The sequence below is a fragment of the Athene noctua genome, chromosome 17 (genome assembly GCF_965140245.1).
Source record: "Athene noctua chromosome 17, bAthNoc1.hap1.1, whole genome shotgun sequence".
In the NCBI taxonomy this organism is placed as follows: domain Eukaryota; kingdom Metazoa; phylum Chordata; class Aves; order Strigiformes; family Strigidae; genus Athene; species Athene noctua.
In genome coordinates, this window is record NC_134053.1 from 5575417 (window position 1) to 5598450 (window position 23034).

Genomic DNA, 23034 nt, shown 5'->3' on the forward strand with positions numbered 1-23034 from the left:
AACTGAAAATACAGCTCCTACTCACCACACCCTGTGTCTCCTTGTGAGTCCAAACCCAGCAGCCTATTTCTCCCATGGCTCCTCTTTTCTCTTCTTATACTGTGTGTTCCTGTGATCTGTATGAAACTGGAAAGCTTTAAAAACAGGAAAGAAAGTCACAGCATGGAAATTCCACTGTTTTGCTGTTCTGAAGCTGTGTGACTTTGTAGGCTTTTCTTCTGGTAAATCTAATATGTTACGTTATATTCTGAACAGAATTGCAAATAGAAAGTCCACCTCCTTGCCCTCCTCCATACTTTTCATAGTCCTGTGATTTACTGGGATCAATATGCATCAGTAGAGCAGAAAAACTTCAGAGGAGCTTTAGAAAAATGAAGCTTTACCACACACTTCTGTCAGATGCAAATACGGCATATAGGCCAGCAATACATGGAGCTTTCACAGAAGATGTTATATCCTTAATGCATACCACTACTCCCTAAGCAGTCAGCCTCTGTGGAAATTGAAATTCAAAATTGACATGGTCTGAGATACTTAAATTCAGCAATAAAAGTTGTAAATACCTTGCCATCACATAATATGCAAAAATTTCAAAAGAAACTTTTAAACCAAATCCTTGCAGACTTCTTTCCCTGTCATCTCATGCCCAATACCTGCATTAGTGATGTCAGGATGGAGAACCTACACATCCCAAATGAAAAATCAAAACGGAGTGGCAATAACAGTGCCTCAAGTTCCACAGAAAGTGCTTCAAAATCAACTTCAAAGCTGCAAGATCAAGACCAGGAAAGTAAAGAGGAGAAATAACATTAGTCTTGTGACAGCTCTAGAGCTATGATGGGAAGATAAGCAGTTTTCTCCAGACCTTTTTGAGTAATACAGTCAGAAGAAACAATGGTTCGCTTCTCCTTTCCTTTTCTGCCAATAGCTGCAATTTACACATTGGGAATTTATATATTGTAGATGCATATTAAGGTAGAAGATGACAAGCATTGTGATAGTCTCAAACGTGCAACTACTTTTCAAAGTGTGTAGGTGGAATTAAAAATCCTTGCGGTCACCTTGTGATCCTGCTTTGCCATGCAAGACACTTGGGGCCATGCTGCATATATAGTCTGGCATATCCCTAGTGAGCGGGAGCCAAACTCTCTGTTCGGCCCCGTTTTCAGAAATTACTTGACTCGAGAGTGCACAAAACAAGACAGATTTTGTTTTACGTGATAATGCTAGCTGCAGAGAGCTCCTGTGGCTCAGAGCAGCTACAGTTCAGCTTCAAAAGCTGGTCATTTGGGAGCAAATAGATGCCCTCCAGTCTCAGCTGGCATTTTGTGCCCCTTTTACTCTCTCAGTTCTGTCGTAGTGAATGATATTCAGTTAATTAAATGTACTGCTTCTGCTCTGCAAAGCTGCCAGCAAAATCTTTGTAATGAGATTAGATAATGTACAGCCTTTTCCCTAAGAAACGCTCTCTAGCTTTGGGGGTTTTCTACTTAGTTTTGCTAATCTGGCTGCTGATATTGAAAATGCAGACCCTCCTCAGCAGAGAGTCCAAATTGCGTCTAAATAATGGCCCTGATTTTACAGGGTTCTCCTCTTCTTCAGCGCTCAGGGCTCGATCCCCGTGTTATTATTGCGAGTTGCTGGGAACTTCGCCTGAGGACTGATCGCAGGGATTGAAACCGCGTTTGGAATGTGGTAGCTGTTTACAATCACAAAGCAACACTAGTGTGCAAGCCATGTTCTCCATGGAAAACTGCAGACAGTTAGTTCTAAGAGAAGCAGAATGAGGCTTAAATCAGTTTTTAAAGTGTAATACCTGCCCTGCTCCCTCATCCCTGTTTCCAGAGTGGGAATAATTATTCCTCAACTATTTCACGAAACACATTCTTTTTGTTTGGGTGGGTCATAGGTACAAACAACTCTCAGGGTTATTCTTGCATGTAACGTGAAAAATCAAGCTTTTAATTTATTAGGATGACAGTCTTATCAGTGTTGAGTCTGCGTTACTGTATTTACCTTTATGCTGGCCCTGTGAGGGGAGCTTTTGGCTTCACTTTCGGAGTGACTGAGCACAGCTCCAGCTGTAGTCAGCGGGAATGAGGAGTGGCTCCGGCAAGTCAAGTCACACCAGCAATTAGCAACTCCTGTAATGGATGCTTCCATTTTAAAGGCTGCTCTAACAGTGTCACAAAGCTGTAAATATCATTCCAGAGATCATGGAAGAGCTCAGGTCTGAAGTCTTACCAGACTTAAACAGTTTAACATGAAAAAATGAATAATATGGGCCTTGAGACAGCTTCCATTTCCCAGTAGTAGGTTATTCAGGATTATGCAGCCAGGCATTGAAATCCTTCTTATCAAGCAGTTGCCATCACCTAATGTTCATGTAGCCTAAAATTTCCTTTTTATATGAAACCATAGTGCTTAATTGTAATTAAGGCTAGAGTCCTATACAGAGTCTCTCTGAAAACCTCTAGAATTTAAGAGAGGATAATTCCCTCTCTATGGAGGATGTTAAAAAAAAAAAAAAAAATCATAGAAGAAATTCTATAGGAAGGATATGAATGTTACAAAATTCTAAAGGATTGTCCAAAAAGCTTGTGGAATGATTATCACTGTCTAATATTCTATATATTATGTGTCAGTATATTCACTGGGTAAGTCATTCTGGTGCTTTGCATTCCTTAATGGAATGAATGACTTTGTTCACAAAGCTTAACTTCCATGAGCTTCAATTGCCCTTCTGGTATGTAAGAGTGATGATACTGAGCTAAAATAGTAGGATTGTCATATATTTGGAAAATGTTGAACATCACTTTTCTTTACTAGTTATCCTGTAAATTTTTTCATTGAAGTTGAGATTCCTTTAAGAGATACTGGAAAAATATTTTTGCTCATAGAAGTGCTTTCATAAATATTTAAGCATTTATGTAACCTTTGAATATTTTAGCAACATTTACATTAGTATAACAAAAATCGGTAAAAGGGTTTACACACCAAAACACAAGATTCTGAACCTGATGAATACAAGCAGGACATCTACCATTATCATCTCCTCATTTCTCTTCAGTCTTACATTTCTGAGACTTTTTAAACCTCAGGGTGTTTAATTAAAGACAAACCACACAAACTTCTACTTAGAAAAAGGACTGATGCCTCACAAATTTTCAGTGTTCCTAAACTTGACAGGATTGCCATGTTCAAAATGTCTCTTTTTGTCCTTTAAAACTGTCCTTCAGAGACTGGGCTGGTGTCTCCAGAGGTAAAAAAACACCAGGAGAATAAACAAGCTTAGACTAGACTAGACTCACAGAGTCAGTACCACTCATTTGTATTTTTAGGTCTACTAGTTGTTCTTTCCACTCCTGTGTACAACAGATACAAAACAGAACAGACAGTGTTTTGACTTCACCATCTTTTGAAAGACAGTCTTAGCTTATATTTGACATGAAATTTGTCTTTTGTAAACTATCTGCCACCACCCGTAATTGAGTGAAGATTTCTCAGGAATGTGTAACGGAATTTAACCCAGCAAAAGTGATATTCTTAGAGAAGCAGCAGCAGCCCCTTTATGGCTGCAGAGTCCAAGGCAGTACATTGTCTCATCCTCTGTGGTGACCTCAAGTAGCTCATGCTCCCATCTTGTAATTCTGAGAAACAAGAGGTCATGGTGGGATCAAGACCTTAATCTGAAAGGAGTAAGTAAAGGAAGACCCAGAGGTTCTGCATTTGACTGGTAACGGTACTGGGAATCTCCTTAATATTCACTGCAGCTAATGTGTTCATTACCAGATGGAAAGGTACATTCGCTCCCCAGATCACAAAGTCACATACTGCCACAGGTAGTGATTCAGGAGTGACTCTCTCTTGATTTCCAGGCAGTAGTTTTCTCTGTTAGCTCAATAAAGTGTGATTTGTTGCAGGGGGATTCTATCCAAGTGATTTGGAAAGGCAGTGGCCTTTGTTACAAAGGGGCACAAAAATATAATGCCAGAAAAAAAGAAGGATAAAGAAGAAACCTCTAGGGAATTGTGCTTAGCCCTGTCTTTTACTATCTAACTTCTTTATTTTAGTTTTAATCTGGAGAGAAAAGTTAGAAAAATAGAGAAAAAAAAAAGGGGAAAGTAGCTGAATGCAGCTTAATAATGAAAGAAACTGCTGAAATAGCATCAGAAAGCTCTTTAAAATGCAAAACTTCTTGCTGATCTGCTATGTAGAATAGAAGAAAAACAATCACTTAAAGGTGGTGGCTAAGCAGGCTTTCCCTTCATCATCTCTCACTTCTTCTGATACCAGAGATAAAAAGCACTTTCAGAGGGAGGATGTTTTCATAGTAAGAGCGTAAATACTACAGGAGATGAGAGATAGATCGCTGCTCACAGCATCTCCAGCTTCTATTAGAAAATTCCTTAGACTCCTGTGGAGAGGACTCACGGATGAGAGCCGGTCATTGTACCGTTCCGTGACCTTCTAGAAGCATGGGAAAACCCTGGAGGAAAACAGAGACATACTTTTGTCTATGAAAATGCTTAAACAAATATACTTTTTTAATTAAAAAGAATTTGAGTTCTACTATGATCCAGTTTATTACTCGTTTAAATCTCGTTTCTACTGTTCCTACATGATTCTATGTGACCGTGTTTTAGGTTGTCCCTACCAGTCCTGTGTTTCCATCTCTTTTAACACCACATTAGAACAGATCAAAAGATTTTTGCCAGGTCTGCGTCAAATAGCTCCAAACCCAAGTTGATTCTGATGTTATTTCCATCTGAGTTAACCTGAGCCAAGGGCGCCTGTTGTTGCACCACATCACCCCTACCCTTTTATTGGGAGGGGTGTCTGCTTACCAAATCAGAGCTTATATGTGACTTGCTGATGTTGTAAATTGTAGCGAATCAGTACATCTGGATTTGTTCTCTGAGGCTGAGAAATCATTTTTATTTATTTTTTTAAGTGACACATAGAGACAAGTGCAAGGGAAGCAAACCCACTTGCTTTCATTCTGCTAGCCTGCTGAAGCTAAGCTTAGCTGTGTTGCTTACAGAAGCTGTAGACTGTGGAATAGCTTTAATTGAACATTTCTTGAGAAGGAGTATCCTTAATCCTGTACATATGGAGAGCACAGACACATTGTGAGTTAGATATTGAGATGCTTTCTCCTTTTCCTCCCCTGTGTAGCACTAGTTGGGAAGTCTGTTGCCTTTCTTTGTCAATCAATGTTGCTTTGAGAATGGACACCTGAAAGAAAGCACAGTAGTTAAAATGCGTAGAGTAATACTATACAATACAAGCTTTGCTCCTCCTGTGTGCTACCTCTTTATCAGAAATACAGGAACAGAAGAAAGAGCATGTGTGAGAACATTAGCAATGCTTGTACTTGGTGAGAAGAGTAATGTTTTCCTCAATCCAACTCATAAAGACCTGCCACCATTGCTGATGCATGTCCAGTGATAAATATTAACCTGTAGCAATTTTAAAGGCTGTGTGGTAGCTACAGCAGCCACCTCCTTAGGATGCTGTATATATTTGTTTAGCCGTTTGTTTGTAGCATACCCATGAAGGCATATAGCAGCTTTACAAATACAAATGGAGATTGGATCTCAGCCCAGAACCATTTAGGAATTGCAGTTTTGCTACTATTGTTATTGTGGTTTTTGCCCGGACAGTCACATTTGTTCCGTTACTGACAACACGGGGCTTTAGGTAATATTAAATCATACACCTAGACCAGACCTGGTCAGTCTGAAGCTGGGTATGTTATCAGAAACCTTTTATCAGCATGTGCATGTAGTTTACTGTGTGCATAAATGAGCAACTTGTACAACTAACTCAGAAAGCTCATTCATTTGTCTTTGGGATGAATTCCATAGAAATGAATGGGATGGAACCACTTTCAGGATGGCAATGGCTACTGCTCCAAGCAGAATTAAATTAGATTTTATTGACAAGCCTCCCAAAAGCTTCTGCTCAAAGGAAGGTAGGGCTAAGGAAAGAAGAGCCATATCTGAAGCTGCTTTGTCAGATGTTCCAGACGTAGGGGCTTCTCCCCCAGGCACACTCACTACTTCCCATTTGGCTCTAGAAGTTGTTCTGTGCTCCAGATGCAGTGCAGTTCTTGACTGTTGCTGACACCAAGGCTCTCTGGGTTGTGCTGTTTAGACCAGTGGGACAAATTAGAAAGAAAGAGCTGAACTGACTTTCCTGAGGTTGCAGAGGAAGACAGAAATCAGTCTCTGTCAGCCAGTATTCCCTGTACCCTGAACTCACTGAGGATGTTGTGCCATAGGTAACTTTCATATGTGGTATATTATTTAAGTGTGAATTCCTTTTAATTTCAGACATCTAAGAACTAGGTATTTGGTCTAAGATACTTCTCAGGATCTCCATCTCTGGTGGAAAAACATGGGCAGCTTCAGGGAGAAGGGTAATAACGCTGCCAAGCATCAAGAGAGGAAAGTCACCCACTGGCCATTCCTGTTTCCATGCAGCCGTGACAGCAGCGACACAGCAGCCTTGCCTTAGACAGCAGCAGCTCAAGTACGGGAGCGGAATGCCCCCGGTGTGTCCTAGGGGCTCTGTACTGCGCGAGGCAGAAATTCCTCCCTGACCAGGAAGTCAAGGCTGTAACTCCTGACATGTACCGCTTGCTTGCATCTGCACTTGGTGTGGTTTTCATGAGAAACATTTTCATGATGTTTCCTCTCCCAGGGTGAAGCTGATGCAATGGCACCATAGAAAGAAGGAGCAGCCCATCTAGGAAAGAGTTCTGAATTACTGCATGGTATTATATTATATTATGCACCTCTGCTGCATAGTACTTTTAGATTAGATCAAATAGTCATTCTCAAACAGCCTAGTGTAAACTAAACCCCTTTTCGTATTGCCTTTCAAGTTAATGCATGTAAAAATAGGGCATGCCATTCATAGTGATAGAATGAAGACATTTCTGCCACCTTCAGACTTTTAAACCTGCCTTAGATGATCTGAGTGAGAAGCCTAAACAGCCTGATGGGTCAGGTACTGTTTTCAGTCACCAGAGCCCAGTTATATAGCATAACCTTCTTAGGGAATGAGTCGTAGAAATGTTTGTATTATGTTCTCTGAAGTTTCCTTTTGCAATGACACCATTAAATATTTTACCAGAGCGTGAGCAGTGCCTAAACCTGGCAGAGGATACAAACGGGATGTGTATGTCAGACTGGGAACAGTTAAGCCCCTGTATCTGTGGTCACAGAGGACATCCATCTGTTTGATTAGCCTGGGGACGTAAGCATTTCCAGCTGATAATCTTCATTTGAATAAAATGATATTGAGAATGGCAGTGATGATAAAAAGAAGCAGATGATAATATAAATATATGTTCAGGTGGGGAGACATGTTGCCACCACTAACGATACTCGTTATGGGTGATGAAATAGAATTCTGATGGGGTGGGAGCAAGAGCGGGAGTTGAAGAGATCTGCTGGGTTTACTGTTAATTTCTGCAGACATACCAGCTCATTTAGTAATGTAACAGCTCCCACTGATAGCCACTTAATGGTTGATTAATGTGCCACAGGATTTCCCCAGACATTTATGACACCTTTAGGAATAGATATGACAATGACTTTATCACATGGAGTCACTTCATACTATCTGCATCCCTCTTAATGATTTATATATTCAAGAGTGATTTTATCACTAGTACTCAGTAACGTAATAAATGAGAAAACTCAATGGCCTGTAAATTACAACATTGATTAAAGAAGTGATTACTGATGTAACTCTTACATGACTGTGATAATGCTTGCTTATATTTCAGGACAGCATTTACGTGTTAATGATAAATCTACTGCAGTGTTTAGGAATACTTTACAGCTTTAATCGAAATGTAAACATTTAAAAACATAATGTTTATTGTGGAGGAAATGAGTAGACTTCTGTTACTCTTCAGGAGATGAAATCCATTCCAGAGCCAGCTTTGTCTTGATGACTCAAAGCAGTGTCACCCCCTGATGAAGGTAGTCATCAGGGTAGAGCTTTGATTTGCTGCTTGCCTCTACTGAGACCTGTTTAGGTTTGTTGAGTTCCTCTTGACCAAGCCGTGAAGGAGCCTTGCTCATTATAAATTCCACACCACTGTGATCAGCTAGTGGCTCACTGCATAACAAACAGAAAATCAACCACCAGCTTCATAGATTGTATCCAGTCTTTAGGCATCTCCAGCATAATTATGCCTCCTGAGCCAATGAAGAATTTTTCTGTTCTGCTGCTCCCATTGTTAAATGCCATCATTAACTTGCATAAAGAGAAGGGAGCCTTTTTTGTTTGTTTTTTGGTTTTGGGATGCCAGGATTACACTTTGAACGTGTTTTATTGCAGTGATTACCTTTTCTTCTTTCTCTCTCTCATCCCCCTGCTTAGGTTTCTGACAGATGTGACTATGTTTTTGTCAATGGCAAAGAAATGAAAGGCAAGGTGAATGCGCTTGTGAACTTCACCTATCAGTATCTGAGTGCTCCTCTGCAAATCACAGTCTGGGTTCCACGCCTGCCTCTTCAGATCGACATTTCGGACACAGAACTGAGCCAAATAAAAGGCTGGCGAGTCCCAGTTGTTTCCAACAAGAGGTGGGTTTGAGTTGCTAAATTTCTTGGGTGTTTTTGAGTTGATTTTAACTCTCAGCAAGAACAGCTGCAGCGACTGCACCCAAAATGCAGTATCTTTCCCTGAGGGAGAGCAGGACTGGAATCCCAGGTTTGCACCGGACATCTGCAGATATAATAAAGCTTTTAAAATTTGTGGGAGTTTTGTTTCTTTGCGTGTGTCTGTCCACTGTTGTGCTCTGGTAAGGTCCACTTGTAGAGTTGTTGTTGTTCCATCATCCTAACTTAGAGGAAAAAGTGGTATTTATATGGTCCTTCATCATACTAGGTAGCCATGAATCAGCAAAGGTCCAAAAAAACCAGAAGGGAGGGCTGTTATTTAAGGGGATACTCTCCATGAGCACTGCAGTGTTAGTTTTCCCTGATGTTCTTGAAAACGTTTCTTTATGCTTCATTTTCTTATGAAAAAAGACCCACCAGAGACAGTGATGATGAAGACGAAGATGAGCGGAAAGGAAGAGGATGCACTCTGCAGTACCAACATGCCACAGTGCGAGTCCTCACCCAATTTGTAGCTGAGGATTCTGGCCCTTGGGGTCAGCTGAGCTACCTGCTGGGCTCAGATTGGCAGTTTGACATTACAGACCTGGTGATGGATTTTATGCAGCTGGAGGACCCTCACATTGCCAAGCTGCAGGAAGGCAGGATTTTGATTGGACGGGAAGTAGGAATGACAACGATGCAGGTACTGTGCTCTAGACTGCCACATTCTGCCATTCCCACAGAGAACCTGTGTGTGGGCATAAATCCAGTATACTGTCTTGGAACAGGATCATTTCCCATTACATTCCTGTGACTTTCTAGAGTGTCACATACAGCATTAACCCAACAACAGTGATCCAAGCTGGAGGTGCTCTGAGGCGTGCAGCATGGCCCGGAGCTGGAAGCCACAGAGCGAGCCTTCAGGGATGTTAGCAGAGGCAGCATTTTCAGGTCAGTGAGAAGTCAGAGCTCTGTGGGCCACCACATAGATGCAGGTTACTACCAGTCAGCTGATGGACACCATTGTGACTTTTCAAGACAGAGATCTTTCAGTTGTGCCAAGTTTCTTTTGACTTATTTAAACATTAATTCAGGGAAAAAAAAATTACAACCTGGTTAGTAACCCTGAAAGGCACCAACACCATATTTCAGTTCTGCCCCAGCTGAATCCTTACTAAAGCCAGTGCATAAAGAGTAAGTGTAGCTAATCTGGACTGTAGGTATGAGATGAGGACGGTGGAGAAGACAGTATGTGCATGAACTCGCTATCTTAGTTCCATAAGGAAAGCAGGATGACCCTTAGTTTCATCAAAGGGAAGGATATCTTACCACCTTCATGTTCCATGAGAAACAGAAAAGACAGACAGATGAGAATTTCCAAGCAAAGAAGTGAAGAATAAACCCTAGATCTTGCTAACCTCCCTTTGAAGTGGTTGTGAAGTCAGTCTGATGAGCTTTTCCATACCGGAACACAGAATAACAGGGGATGAAAGTTTTAAATCGACTCTTCTAGTGAAATGACGCAAATAACATAGTATAGCTCTCAGTACTGTATTCAATCTTCTGAGCCGTAATGTCTCCGCTGAGTGTTTTTCTGACCCTGCTGATGACATCAGACTGCCTTTTCAGTGTGCTCTGCCATTTCATTTCAATGAATAAGGCTTTGGAAACAAGGGGGAAGGATGACCTTAAGAAAAGTTATTTTAATTGATCAGCCTTTTCCTAAGTTGATTCTTCTGTGTTTTTCCAAAGGTTTTGTCTCCTCTGTCTGACTCCATCCTGGCAGAGAAGACAGTGACTGTGCTAGATGACAAAGTGACCATAACAGACCTTGGAGTCCAGCTGGTGGCTGGGCTTTCACTCTTTCTTCAGCCAAGTGCAGCAAGTAACCGGGCTATTATGGCTACAACTGTTGCCCAAGAGTTGCTTCATACTCCTAAGCAGGTAGTGTACGCTCCGTATTTTCTGTTGTTGCCTTTTCGGATGGGGCAGTGTTTTATCAATGTGAAGTACAGGTGATAATTCATAACAGTTTAGAAGTTAGACTTGAAACATGTCCATGTCAGTTGCTTTCCTCTAGAGGTACTCTGGCATTGTCTTCTCATTTCTTCCCTTCAGATAGGGACTTAATCTGCAGTAAAAATTCTGACTACGGTGAAGTTTATATTATTTACATTTTTAATACCCTTTCTTTAAATGATGCAACATCTGTTTTTTTTCACAACGCAGGCAGTCTTTGGACAGTGATCCTTGTTTGCTATATGAGCCTGCCCTTGTTTTCCATGCCAGAGAGCACAGAGCTCTGTGTGTCACAACAATTTAATATTTCGAAGAGCTATAAAATAGAGGCAGAAGATAGCCAAATACATTTCTTTTCCCTCCTGGAGTCACGGCAGACTGCCAGGCTCCTCTCTCCTTTTATTTTTTAGATGGATTTTGGGGGGTTCATCATTCAGTTCATGTGCTGATTCTACTTATTTTAAGCCAGCAAATTCCCAGGTCTGTATAAGGAGTCTTTCAAGCAGCATGTTTCAGGTCACAACCCACATGGAAAAGACTGGAGAAGACCACCAGATCAAGGCAAACAGTTGCTCTGGAACAGATTAAAAACAAGGGTCAGTAGCAGTGGAACAAGCTGTATGTTCATTGCTCTTTCTGTCAGTTGCTTTGAAGAGTGGGACTGGGGACCATGCAATTAAGTCTATCCACAGCTACTCTTCTCCCAGAAACTGTATTTCATCTCGCATAGATAGGGAGAGATCTCAAGTCAAGTTTTATGGCCCATTTTCATGATTATTGCTACCTAATTTTCTGGAACATAAAAATAATTTAGATTGTTTTATAACTTAATGACAGGAAAATGTCCAAACTAGAAGGACATGCTGCCCATCTGTTCCATTTACTGCATCCTGTAAACATAAGAATCTTATGTAATTAACCCATTTATACCCTTCTCCAGGGCTTAGAAACCATGTCTAACACATTGTCTTCAGACCAAGACTGTAAAAGCAAAAGCTAAAGCATGCCTAACCCAATTCTGTTATGTAGGACAGAGCACCATTTGTCCTGCAGCATCATTGGAAGAATCATGGCTTTGATTGCAGATAAAAGAGCTTGTGAATCTGGAAATGTTGCACAGATATATTGTCAGCCTCTCAGATTTACAGATGATCTGTCCTGAGTATGCAAAGATATTTATCAACATCAGATTATGGGATATTATGACAGGGCATATCAGTAGTGGTACACAATATGATATCTTCTATTGTATTATGGCATGGCAGTATGATGTGACGTGTCATTATATATCACTACAATTGGCAAGTTATGAAATAATTCAGAAGAGTAAAAATGTGTAAATATAGTTCGGTTTGAAATTATTTTCCCAGTATCTGTGTTATGGAATGATTTTAGTGAAATATTTTATTTAAGCTGATGTTCTTTTGCAAGACAATTTCAGTTTCCTCAGAGTGGTACGTTTCTGATAGAGAAGTGACTGGGCATATCAGGCTCTCATTCTGAGCAATGCCATCTGCTCCGGGTACTACTGGGCAGTGTGGGGGCTGCTGTCCCTACTGGTCTCTTCCTGACCTACAGAGCATCATGCTCATTGGAGATACTGACTGTAAAACAGGAGGCAAGAGAAAATCAAGCACTTTCCTCTCAGTAAAAGAAGTTCAAAATCTGCTGTTTCTTCTCCAGATTCCATCTAGGAAAAAAAAAACAAACAAACAAAAAAAACCCACCAACAACCAGAACCTAGACTATATTAGAAGGCATTGGAAAACCTTCTCTACACCAGGATCTGGAATGCCCAGGGAAATCTGGTTGCTTAGTAGTAGTCCCAAATTAGTCAGTTTTTCCCACTCCTCCTATGCATCATGCCTCCTGTCCCAGTTTCCTGCAAACAGAGCAACATGTTCTTGTGGAATCCCACTTCAGCCTCTGCCTCTCCTCCCAGCTCCTCCAGTCTGGAGCCTGCCCACCATTGCCTCTGCTTGTTTTCCCACCACCTCCTCTTCACCCAGAGTAAGAGAAGTGTCCTACCTGCTTCCCAACTGCAGGCTTTGCTGGGAGCACCACTCCTCACTTTGGGGAGGTTGTGAGGGTCAGTTCCTGATCAAGCTGAGTGTTTGTGGTCCCGATTCTCACTGTGCCGGGTCAGTGTGGATCCTGAGCACAGTCCCTAGTTACCGGGGCGCTTCGTCAGTGCCTTCATCCTGGAGGCCTGAGGTAATTACACATGCTGTGCGATTCACTGCCTGCCTTATTGTAAGCCACTCATTTGTTCTCAGGCCTAAATCTTACTCATCCTATAGACAGCGCTTGCCTAAGGAAGGGCTGTCATAAAGAGAGCTGAGGGACTTTGCATTTGCATCACCAAAAAATAAGATGGAAATAGATTTCACCCTAGAAAATACATTGAAGGAAATAGTCTTGGCATAGGTAGAGTCTCATAAATCTTTTCCTTTCATTTGCAGTTTGAATGAAGGATATAATGTTTAAGTCTCTTGCCCTTAGAAGAATTAATGCAAATGTAGGAATGCTTGGGGCTAAATTTTGCGAGAAGTGACTCATGATTTGGAGTATATCAGCTGAGAGCCTTACTGAGCTGGAATTTCAGAAGGCAAGTGCTGAGTGTTTTCTGAAAATCAAGCCCTTTTGAAAGAGGTTTTTTTTCAAGGGGACAGCCCAGAACTAAGCATATACTTGAATGTTGCAAGGTCATCATTATTTAAGGGTGCCTTTTCCTCTCAAAGCCTATAAAAAGGCCCAAATAACTCATGCAAACCTTACTGATGCAACTGAAAAACAAAATAACAGTTAAGATAGCTGAAGGTTTTATTTTTCTCAGGAATGATTGTGTATGTCTCAGTGTTGTTATATGGAAAAAATAGTCAACGTGTTCTTAGTCAAATGTTTTCCTTGGCTCCACTTTAGCCCCTTCAATAGCCAAGCTTCACCATAGATTAGCAAATGTCCTTGGGTAATTGGTACTCTGGCAGGCACAATATTGTCCCTAGCAGATTAAGCAGTACATCTGTAGAGTGCAATGGAAGGCATAAAGTGTTATACAGATTGTGCTATTACAGGTCTTTCAATATCATAGGAGTGAATTTAGTATTTTTGCTGTGACTTTCTTTCAGTGACTATAATGATGAGATTACTTCCTTGATGATAATGACCACGCCACGTCTAAATGAGTAGCACAAAGCAGCTGAATCACAAGTCCTGAAAAGTTGGCAGTTTCACCAAATACTTAGCAATCTAAAGAAGATAAATGTTTTGTTTTGTTGTTTTGTTTTGTTGTTTTTTTTAATCTTGGATGCCTTAAGCTACATATCTTTATTTATAATTGGGCATCTAATTACCTGATGTGACAACGTGACCTTGAAGGATGCTGAGCCTGTTCTTCCTTTTCTTTTTGATCAATGTGGAGCTCACTGGCACTGAAATGTGAATCAGTGATTTAGGTGCCTAAAAACAAATAAAGATTGACCAACTTTTAAATATCAAAGTTGAAATATCTTCTGAAAATTTGGAAATGTAGCTGTGAGGAGTCTTTTTTTAGTGGCCATCTGCTCAGGTAGGAAGGCTGTTCCATTTGGCTTGCTGACAGTTTTTAAAATCAACACTGCCATCTTAAAGGCTTCTCCAAAATGTAAATAAAAGAAAACCTACAGTGTTTAAGTGTTTTCTGATCTGTGTGAGCTTCAAGGACTCTTAAATTTCAGCTGGCTCTGCAGGGAAACTCACAGTCATATCATAGCTTTTTCATCACTGTAGGGTATTGCGTGTGGTCTAATGAACTGAAATGGGAGAGTGAAAAAAGAAAGCCTTTAATAAACAGCTGCGTGTGTTAATATATCTCTCAGTGCTACTGGAAAACTGCAGACATTTTCTTAGGGAAAAAAAAGCAATGTTAGTGCTTTCTAAAGGCCAAGCTTTCTTTCACCTGTGTAGCTCCTGTCAGTGACAAGACCCAACCCTGTGAGGTCATCTGTAACCTCAGGGAGTCCTCCAAGATGTCCCCTCTCACTCTGATGGGAGGTGAGGGTGGCCAGCACTGCCTGAATCAGGGCGACAAGCCAGAGTTACTTGCATGTTCCTGCCTTTTGGATTGACACGATACCGTCCTCTTCTAGCTTATGTCCATGCAAACTAATTCTGAGAGTTCACTGACATCTCACAGTTAAGTAACAGATATTACAAGTGTTTTTATGGTGTGGATTCATTACCCCATTCTAGGAGTATAAATTACACTTAAATTGTATTTATGTCTTCTTCAAACTGCCAGAGCAATGTAATGGATCAAAAGTGTGACAAAGGAATTAAGCAGCATGGGAAAGGGAGAAAGGATGTATTGTTAGATAAGAATCTGAATTCTTCCCTTGTAAATACAAGCAAATTCCCCCTGGAAAGGGATGTCACATTAGCAGGTTGGATGGAAAAGAGAGAAAGAAATATACAGTAGGGGAATGCATGGTTTGAATTAAGATCTGAGTCCTGGCTGCCTTTCACTTCCTCATCGTAATGATAAAGCCCAATTTTTACTACACAAGCCACAGTCTTAAAAATAAATGCACCTGTAATACTTTGATATTTCATGTGATAAAATGGCATGGAGAACCCATTTCAGCATTCAAGTCCCCAGATAGAACAATCGGGGCTGCTCTAATAGAAGCTGCTGAGAACAGTATTCCCTTGCCTTTATTTGAGGGAGGGAAGTATTTGTTTTCTGCAGAGCCATCCAGGCATCCATTTCTTTCCTTTGGTGTCCTGCCTCACTCCAGCACTATTGCAGCTGACCCCAGCAATTGAGGTCTTATTCACAAATACTTGTATTTGTTCTTTAGTGAATGAAGACCATTAAAAGGCCTCTTTATTCTGAGTGTGGAATAAAATCAAATATACTGATCAGTTCTCACTTCTGTGTTTCTAAGCAGCAGAGTTCTCTAAAATGCAACCAGCCCTACACACCACTCCCCTATTTTTTGCTTGAAGAATACATGATATCATGCCCTGGTATCAAGCTGTCCCCATTTTTTTGAGGAGGCATTGAAGGACACTTTGTAATCACTGGCTGTGATGCTACAGATGGGCTCAGTGTAACATCCTAAGATAAGCAGGCTTTCAAATGCTGCATGATGCTTTAGAGGGGAAAATAATCATCACTGTGGCTCCTAGATTTTCACAGATGACTGGTGTGAGTCCCAGCAGAGGCACTCATTAGATCTCTGTATGATGGGCTTTCTACTGAGCTTCCAAAGCAGCTCTGCTTCCTGCATTCAGGTTGCCTTTTGGAGTGTGAGCCTCCTTGTTTTATCTAGGTGGAACAGATATAGCCAGCAAACAATAGTGTTTGTGGTGACTCACACAACAGGGTTTGAAGTATTCCAGGCCAGGCAATACTGAGTTCCTCAGGGACTGTTGGTTTCCATTAGTGCCATGTTACTTCTGTAATCCCCTTTGTTTTACCCATCTAAACATAATGAGTGGATAACAAGGGAAATAAAACTACTAACAAAAAGCAAAATGCAAGTTTATTGAGGAAGATTTATCAAGTGGCATCTTTGGACTAATAAGCAGCAATGTAATTCAAGGTCAGAAAAGGTGGTGGAACTGCAGCAGATTAAGAACTGGCCAACTTGCTGAAGTTGTACCTGAAATGGAGGAAGAGAACAGCAAAGGCACAAGGAAAAATGTAGACAAAATGTGTCCTGATACAGCAGGTATTCTGCGTGCTCAGGGAAAGCATGATATTGGATAATCAACAGTGGTTGTGGGAAACAGTTTCTTCATCTGCTCTGGACTGGATTTTGCTCTCATTAACATGATCTAATATAGATTATCTGACCCAGTTCACACCATCACAGTCACCATGCAAATCATCCTGTTCTCCAGGAGACACTGGCACTAATGTGTAGTTGTGGTTCATTTGTTCTGGGAGTGCAGCTGAGTGTGTGCGTGTGTGTGTGTGTGTGTGTGCGCACGCATGCGTGTGCATATGTGAGAGAGGAAAAGTGGAGGAAAGAGAGACTGGAGAGCCAGATAATCCTCAAACTATTTGTTTATGCTTATTAATGGACACAAGCAATTGCCACCTCAGTGTTGAGGGCATCAGACTAGGGGCAGCAACTTTGCAGGTAAGAAGGCTCCAATCCATCTTCATCTGCTCTTAGTAATTGGAGGACCTTGTCAGAGATTTGGAGGGGATTTATTGATGCGGTACACAGGATTTGCAGAAACAGCTCTTTGAAGGACATGGTGCTAAATCATTTCTTTTTTCTTTCTTTTTCTCTTTTTAGCTTTTCAGAATTTATAATCATTTGGGAAACTCACTTCCTTCCCCTGTCTTCAGCTTTTCTTTAACGATGTGAATGAGAGGAGATGATCTCTTGCCAAATAGAATATTTGGGCTGATACAGTATACTTTAGCAGGATTTGAAATTCTCTCCCTTTTTCTCATTTGCTTTTTTTCCCTTTTAATTAATGTTGTCTATAGTGTAAGCATGGCAATGTTGTGTTGTGTTACGAAAAAATTTGTTCTTCCTATGTAAAAAGAGTCTCTTGGAAATAAAAAAATGTCAATGCTGGTTGAAAATAATGGCTAAGCTATTGCACACCTCTGTTACATATAGTAAATCACATGTGTGCCTGCAAATTTCAGCTGACTACCATTTCATTTTTCTCTACCTCTGCTTCATAAAAGCAGGAATGCAGAATAGTGGAGAAATAGCGTAAAGAATAAAAGTTGTTTTGAAGTCGCTTACACCTTTGTCAAATTCTAGCCATTTGGGCTGAACTTTTCCATGCTGGCTACTTTTAACCTGAAAGGTGCCTGAGGGCTATTAAAGCCGAAAGGCATCAAGCTAAGAAAACCAAACAGGGATGTGGATATCTTGAAGAAGGCGGGAAGGAAGAATATATGGCTCCTCCTACTTGTTCTTCTCCGGTGTCTGATGGAGACCCCAGATCCCTCAGAGGTGTTGTCCTATCACCAATAAAACCTACTTGCATAGTAAGGGCCATCATCAGATCTGGGGCGCAGCAACTCTAGGTGTGCTGTTTCACTGTTAAGAGATGCATGAACGATTTAGTAATGTAAATCCTTTTGTAGAGATGTGAAACGGTGGAAGTCCCCAGCAGAGCTGGGAGGAGGCACAGGCCTCATAATTTCCAACCCTAACTGTACAAAATTCTGCATTTTTCTCATTCTGCCTTCCAGAAAAGAGCACCACTGGCAGGCGATGTCAAGCCTGTTGTGATATATGCTTGAAATGATGCTGGTGTTTTTTCCTTCCATAGGTTGATGAAAAGTAAGTGTATTTTACAGACCTCCCTGACGGCATGTGAGGCTGTCCTCTTGTTTTAGGGAAAGGGAAGGCAACCAAGTGTTGAATTGCTGGAGGAGCTGCATCTTTTTCTCTCTACACATATTCATTAAAAAAAAATCCTTTACTTTCCCACAACTGGGTTTGCTCAGCTATAGATTTCTATGATACAAGTTTAAGCTGTGCCCTGCAGCTTTATGTTTCTGTCTGAAAGCCATTTCAGGGTTGTTTCTCTAACGAAAAATCAGCTGTTTTAATTTCTTTACGCAGTTCACCCTTCCCAGCTTCTGAGCTACCCTGGCTCTGTTTCAGCTGTTTGAAGTGTGTTTGAATCACCAAGAACTTTGCCTTCTTTACTGTTGTGCCATGACTTATTTTTCTTCTTTCAGTCCCTCAAGAACTTGCTGATAGCACTTTGGAAATCAAATATTCAGTACAGTCCAACCTTCTGCACAGCTAAATGCCCCTTGCTGCTTGCATTGGAAAGCTTTAAATTTAACTAGAAGGGTAGCAATTCCCTTTGTTTATAACCATAGCGTAACAAATTGTAGCCAATTGAAAACCGTATTAGGATGTAAATTTGTATTATGACTGGACGTTATCAGGGTGGCCGTGTTTTTCCCTGATGGTGATTTTCAGCCCAGTTGTTCTGATGTACCCAAGTGTAAAGTTATTAGGGCCGTCTGCGGTTAAAGTCTGGGAAGAAAAGACCTTCAGTTTTGTGTGAAGTCGCACCCCGGCAATCTGCCTGCACGTCTGCCGGCTAAACAGGCAAGATATAGAGCAAATGAAAAAAATAAAGAAATCTCCTGCAAAGAAAGCTACTCAGATGTGGAGAAGTAAATATCTGTATCATCTGGATGGGATTTCAAATGGCAAAGAGCTGACCTCTAGCTTTGTGTTTGCTTCTAATGATGGCTTCTAACAGTGCTACCTGCAGAGAACAAAGGCAGTCCAATTAAATCCAGGCCATTTGTATTTTTATCATAGAGATCATACCAGAATCCCCATCCTCCTCTCCTTGACAGAAAAATGCAGTGGAATTTTAATTATCTCAAGGATAAAGAGTGCTTTACTTAAAATAAACCTTTCTCCGGCAAAATGGCAATTGTTCTGTGAGTCTTTTTCTTTCAGGTGAATCTTCTGCTCCAGCCATTTCCAAGATGCTGTGGTAGCTCCTTATTCCTGCTAAGATATTTATGCCTTGTCTAATTTGACAGCTCCCTGTGACACCTGTGCATGGGGAACATGAGGAAAATAAGTGTTCTGTCAAGTGCCTCTAGTCATTTTTCTGGTTTGTCTCTCTCAGCTTTCGTATGACAGGAATGACTTTCTTTATAAATCATGTAAATTGTAACTTGTTAATGGGTACTTTGGAATTATGGATATCTCATATCAATTATTTTATGTGTTCTTTTGCAAAACATTTGCAGGAAGGAACCTCCAGTGAAAAATGTGACCAATTTTCTGCCCCATCAGTTGAAACTTGGTTTGGTTTAAATGCAGGGCAGAGCCATTGTCTTCCATTTCCTCCAGCTGCTGTTCAGAGCTGAGAGATTGATGAGCCGCAATGGGTTGAGCTGTTTTATTTAAGACCCTGTCTTTAACCATATCCCTCTCCTTTCAGGAAGCTGTAGTAAGCACCTGGATTCAGTTCAGTGACAGCTCTGTTACTCCGTTGGACATTTATGACCCTAAGGACTTCTCCCTTTCTGCTGTATCATTAGACGAAGCTGTTGTCTCCATCCGCCAGAATGCTGCTTTAGAATGGCCCGTTGTGGCAGCAGAAGGTGAAGGTCAGGGCACATTAATCAAGGTGGACATGATGATTTCTGAAGCCTGCCAAAAGTCCAAGAGGAAAAGTGTCCTGGCTGTGGGGAATGGCAACATCAAAGTCAAGTTTGGTCAGAATGACGCAGACTCCGATACAGGTGGAGATTATGATGCTGATGAGATTGAAAACCACGCCAGCGACCGCCGGCACAAAGTGTCCGATCAGGAACGGTATGGCCAGGATGGACGGTACTATGGGAGCTCTTCAGCAGAGCGAGAGGAAGGCGCCATCAGGAAAGTCAGCACCACGGTAAAATCCGTAATAAAAAATAAAGTAATTAAAAACAATAGGCTGGATGGTGGCAAAGTCTCCGACGATAGCCAGCTGCAGAACATTCCCATAGACTTCACCAACTTCCCTGCTCAAGTAGACCTACCAAAAGGCAGTGCGGGCATGGAGGAGAACGACCTGGTGCAGACACCTAGGGGCCTTAGTGATTTGGAGATTGGGATGTATGCTCTGCTAGGGGTCTTCTGCCTGGCAATTCTAGTCTTCCTCATAAACTGTGCAACATTTGCACTGAAGTACCGTCACAAGCAGGTTCTGGTGGAAGGACAGGCCACCATGACCCATTCCCATGACTGGGTCTGGCTGGGAAATGAAGCGGAACTGCTGGAGAACGCAGCAGATTCATCACCTCAGCAGGATGAGCACACAACTATTATTGACCGAGGCTCGGGTTGCGAGGAGAGCAACCAGCTCCTCAATGGCAGTGCTCAGAAGAACATTCAGAGCCAGGTTCACAGGTGTGCTGACTCAGGGGGCAAGCTCGGAAAGGAACAGAAACCTGAACCTTTACATTCGCCGACATCTAAACGGAAGCGGGTAAAATTCACGACATTCACTACCATCCCACCCGACGATGGTTGTCCTACTGTCAACTCAATCCTAAGTAGCAATGACGATGACATTAAATGGGTGTGCCAGGATATGGACCTGGGGGACTCCAAAGAGATAAGAAACTACATGGAGAAGTTCAAAGACAAAGTGTAGCTCCTTGCTGGTTTTTTGGGTTTAACCACACCTTGATGCCTTCAGTTCTACAGTATATATTGGGACAGAAGAGGGGGAGGGGAAGGAATCACCAGGAGAAATGATGAGGCAGTTTTTATAATCAGGGAAAGAAATTTGCCAAACTGTCCATGGTTTATTTTTTTCACTTTGCTTTGTTTTTTCCATCAGTTATTCTGCTACTCATGGATTTAGGAAGTGGAATATAAATAGCAGAAAGGAACAAGGAAACGGTATGACTGGTATGATGAACTGGGCAAGATGAGGTTGTGAAAATTGGTTTTATGGGTCATACAAATAATAATGAAGTAATGTTTCAAAGTACCAAAAATATTTTAAAAAGAGAAGAGAGAGTATAAGAGCATGAAAAGAATAAGCAAGAGACAAACAGTAATTTGTCTGTATTTCTAATAAAACACCAAATTATGGATATATGACCCACTAGGAGACTTTTTAGATTGTTACTCAAGCCGTTTCTTTTTATTTCTTCATTTGAAGTGAAGATGTGTCTTTGGCATTACATATGAAGGAGGAAGAAATTACCTGGTATTTTTATTTTTACTTTTCTGTTTGTCTTTTAAGTTGAGACAGAATAATTTTCCCTCTTGTATTTTTCTTTTAAATATCTTGAAAACAGGAAAGTTTTCAACTCACTAAGTTCACAGTGGACCAAGAACATGTTGTTTCTAAGTTAGCTATAAATATCTCCTGTCATTTAAAGAATTCGGGGGATAAGTATTGACTAATCATTTCCATGCGATGTCTCTTCTGAAAGCCTAAGCCTCCATTGTTTCACCCTAGCTAGAAATATGTTCTGTTTGACAGAAGTATTAATTTTACTTTCAGGTTTGGATTTTTTATTTAGTTGTTCGTTTTAAATTTCCACAACCAAAGTTCCCACGTTTCACCAAGGGAAGAAGGTGCTGTTTTATTTTAGCTTTTAGAAGTAACAACCGATGGGAGTGCCCCGCTGGTGCATTTCAAATGTACCTGGAACTGAGACCATCGCAGGCCAAATATGTACAGCCTGGATTTTGTTTTTTTGACAAGTCCATGAATTCATAATTTTGTGCTGTCATTTTCTGTTTATTCTAATGTCACCCGCTCTCATCAAGCTCTGAAAGTGAGAAGAAGAATGGACAGAAAGACACTGATTGTCCCCAAACTTTTATTTCCTTGTACTGGGAGAGCTGGCCTCTGGACAGTCTGTGGGAAGGGAGGGAAATATTGTTAAAGCAAGATCACGAAATATCTGGAGCTATTCTATAGATTTCTTTTGCCATTGGACCAGCTAAGACTGAAAATTTTAGACTAGATTGTAAAGCTGATGTTTTGAATAAACAAATACAAAACCAGTAATAAACCTGAAGCAAATACAAAATAGAGTCATAGATTTGTTGTGTAAACTGGCAGAACTGCGTTCACTCAGTGCCAGTTTACACTAATGGAGGACACAGATCAAAATCTATACAATGAGGAAACCACTGTTATCCAAAACCTTTTGTAACTAAAAGGAAGATGGTATATCCAACCTTTTGGAAGGCAGTATTATGTCCTGACTGTTAGCCAGAAGCACTTGCATTGTCCTGTCTTTACCATGTATTTCTTTTTTTTTTTTTTAATTACTAAACTCAGTAGTTTGGTTTTTTTTACTTGGACAAAATCAATCCTGCCACCCAGTAACATAGATGGACGTTTTAACAAGATATGCCTAGTATGCATTGTAGACTGAAAGAATGTAATATTTATTTATACATGTTATACGAATTGTAATTAAAATGCTTTACATGGCTTGACAAATTAACCTCTCTTTTCTGAGGGGAGGGGTCTCCTTCTGTCGTTTCTGTGTTGAAGTTCTGCATCCACTGCCTCACAGCTGAAACAAAATTTAAGCTGCTTTCTGAAGAGAGAATAGAGATGTATGAAAGTTTTTCACTGCTCTGACCCTTCTTTTGTGAACTGCTCCCCTTCCCACCCAACATGTGGTGGTGATGATGGATGGCAGGAGAAGACAGCAGCCAGGCATAGTTCATGGCAGTGTCGCTATTCATCTTGTTCATCTTCATGCCTACCATCAGCACACACAACTCTGGGACTCGCTCTTCTGATATGTGCAACTTTCGTGCAGCCCAGCCATAATTAATTATGTTGCTTCTCTGATTGATACAGTAGGTTCAGATGGAAGCAAGTTTCACTGAATCACAGCTGACACATACAAAGCACCCTG

At 41.0% G+C, this 23034-nt stretch overlaps 1 protein-coding gene across 1 annotated transcript in view; it reads left to right on the forward strand.

Moving 5' to 3' along the window:
- TMEM132C (transmembrane protein 132C) overlaps positions 1 to 22712 on the forward strand; it is a 221620-nt gene extending 198908 nt beyond the window's left edge. The window contains exons 6-9 of the mRNA XM_074921494.1: positions 8404 to 8609; positions 9057 to 9330; positions 10380 to 10571; positions 19590 to 22712. Coding sequence (XP_074777595.1) covers positions 8404 to 8609; positions 9057 to 9330; positions 10380 to 10571; positions 19590 to 20789 — 1872 coding nt within the window. The 3' untranslated portion in view covers positions 20790 to 22712. The remainder of the gene's footprint in view (positions 1 to 8403; positions 8610 to 9056; positions 9331 to 10379; positions 10572 to 19589) is intronic.
- Positions 22713 to 23034: the final 322 nt, after the last annotated feature.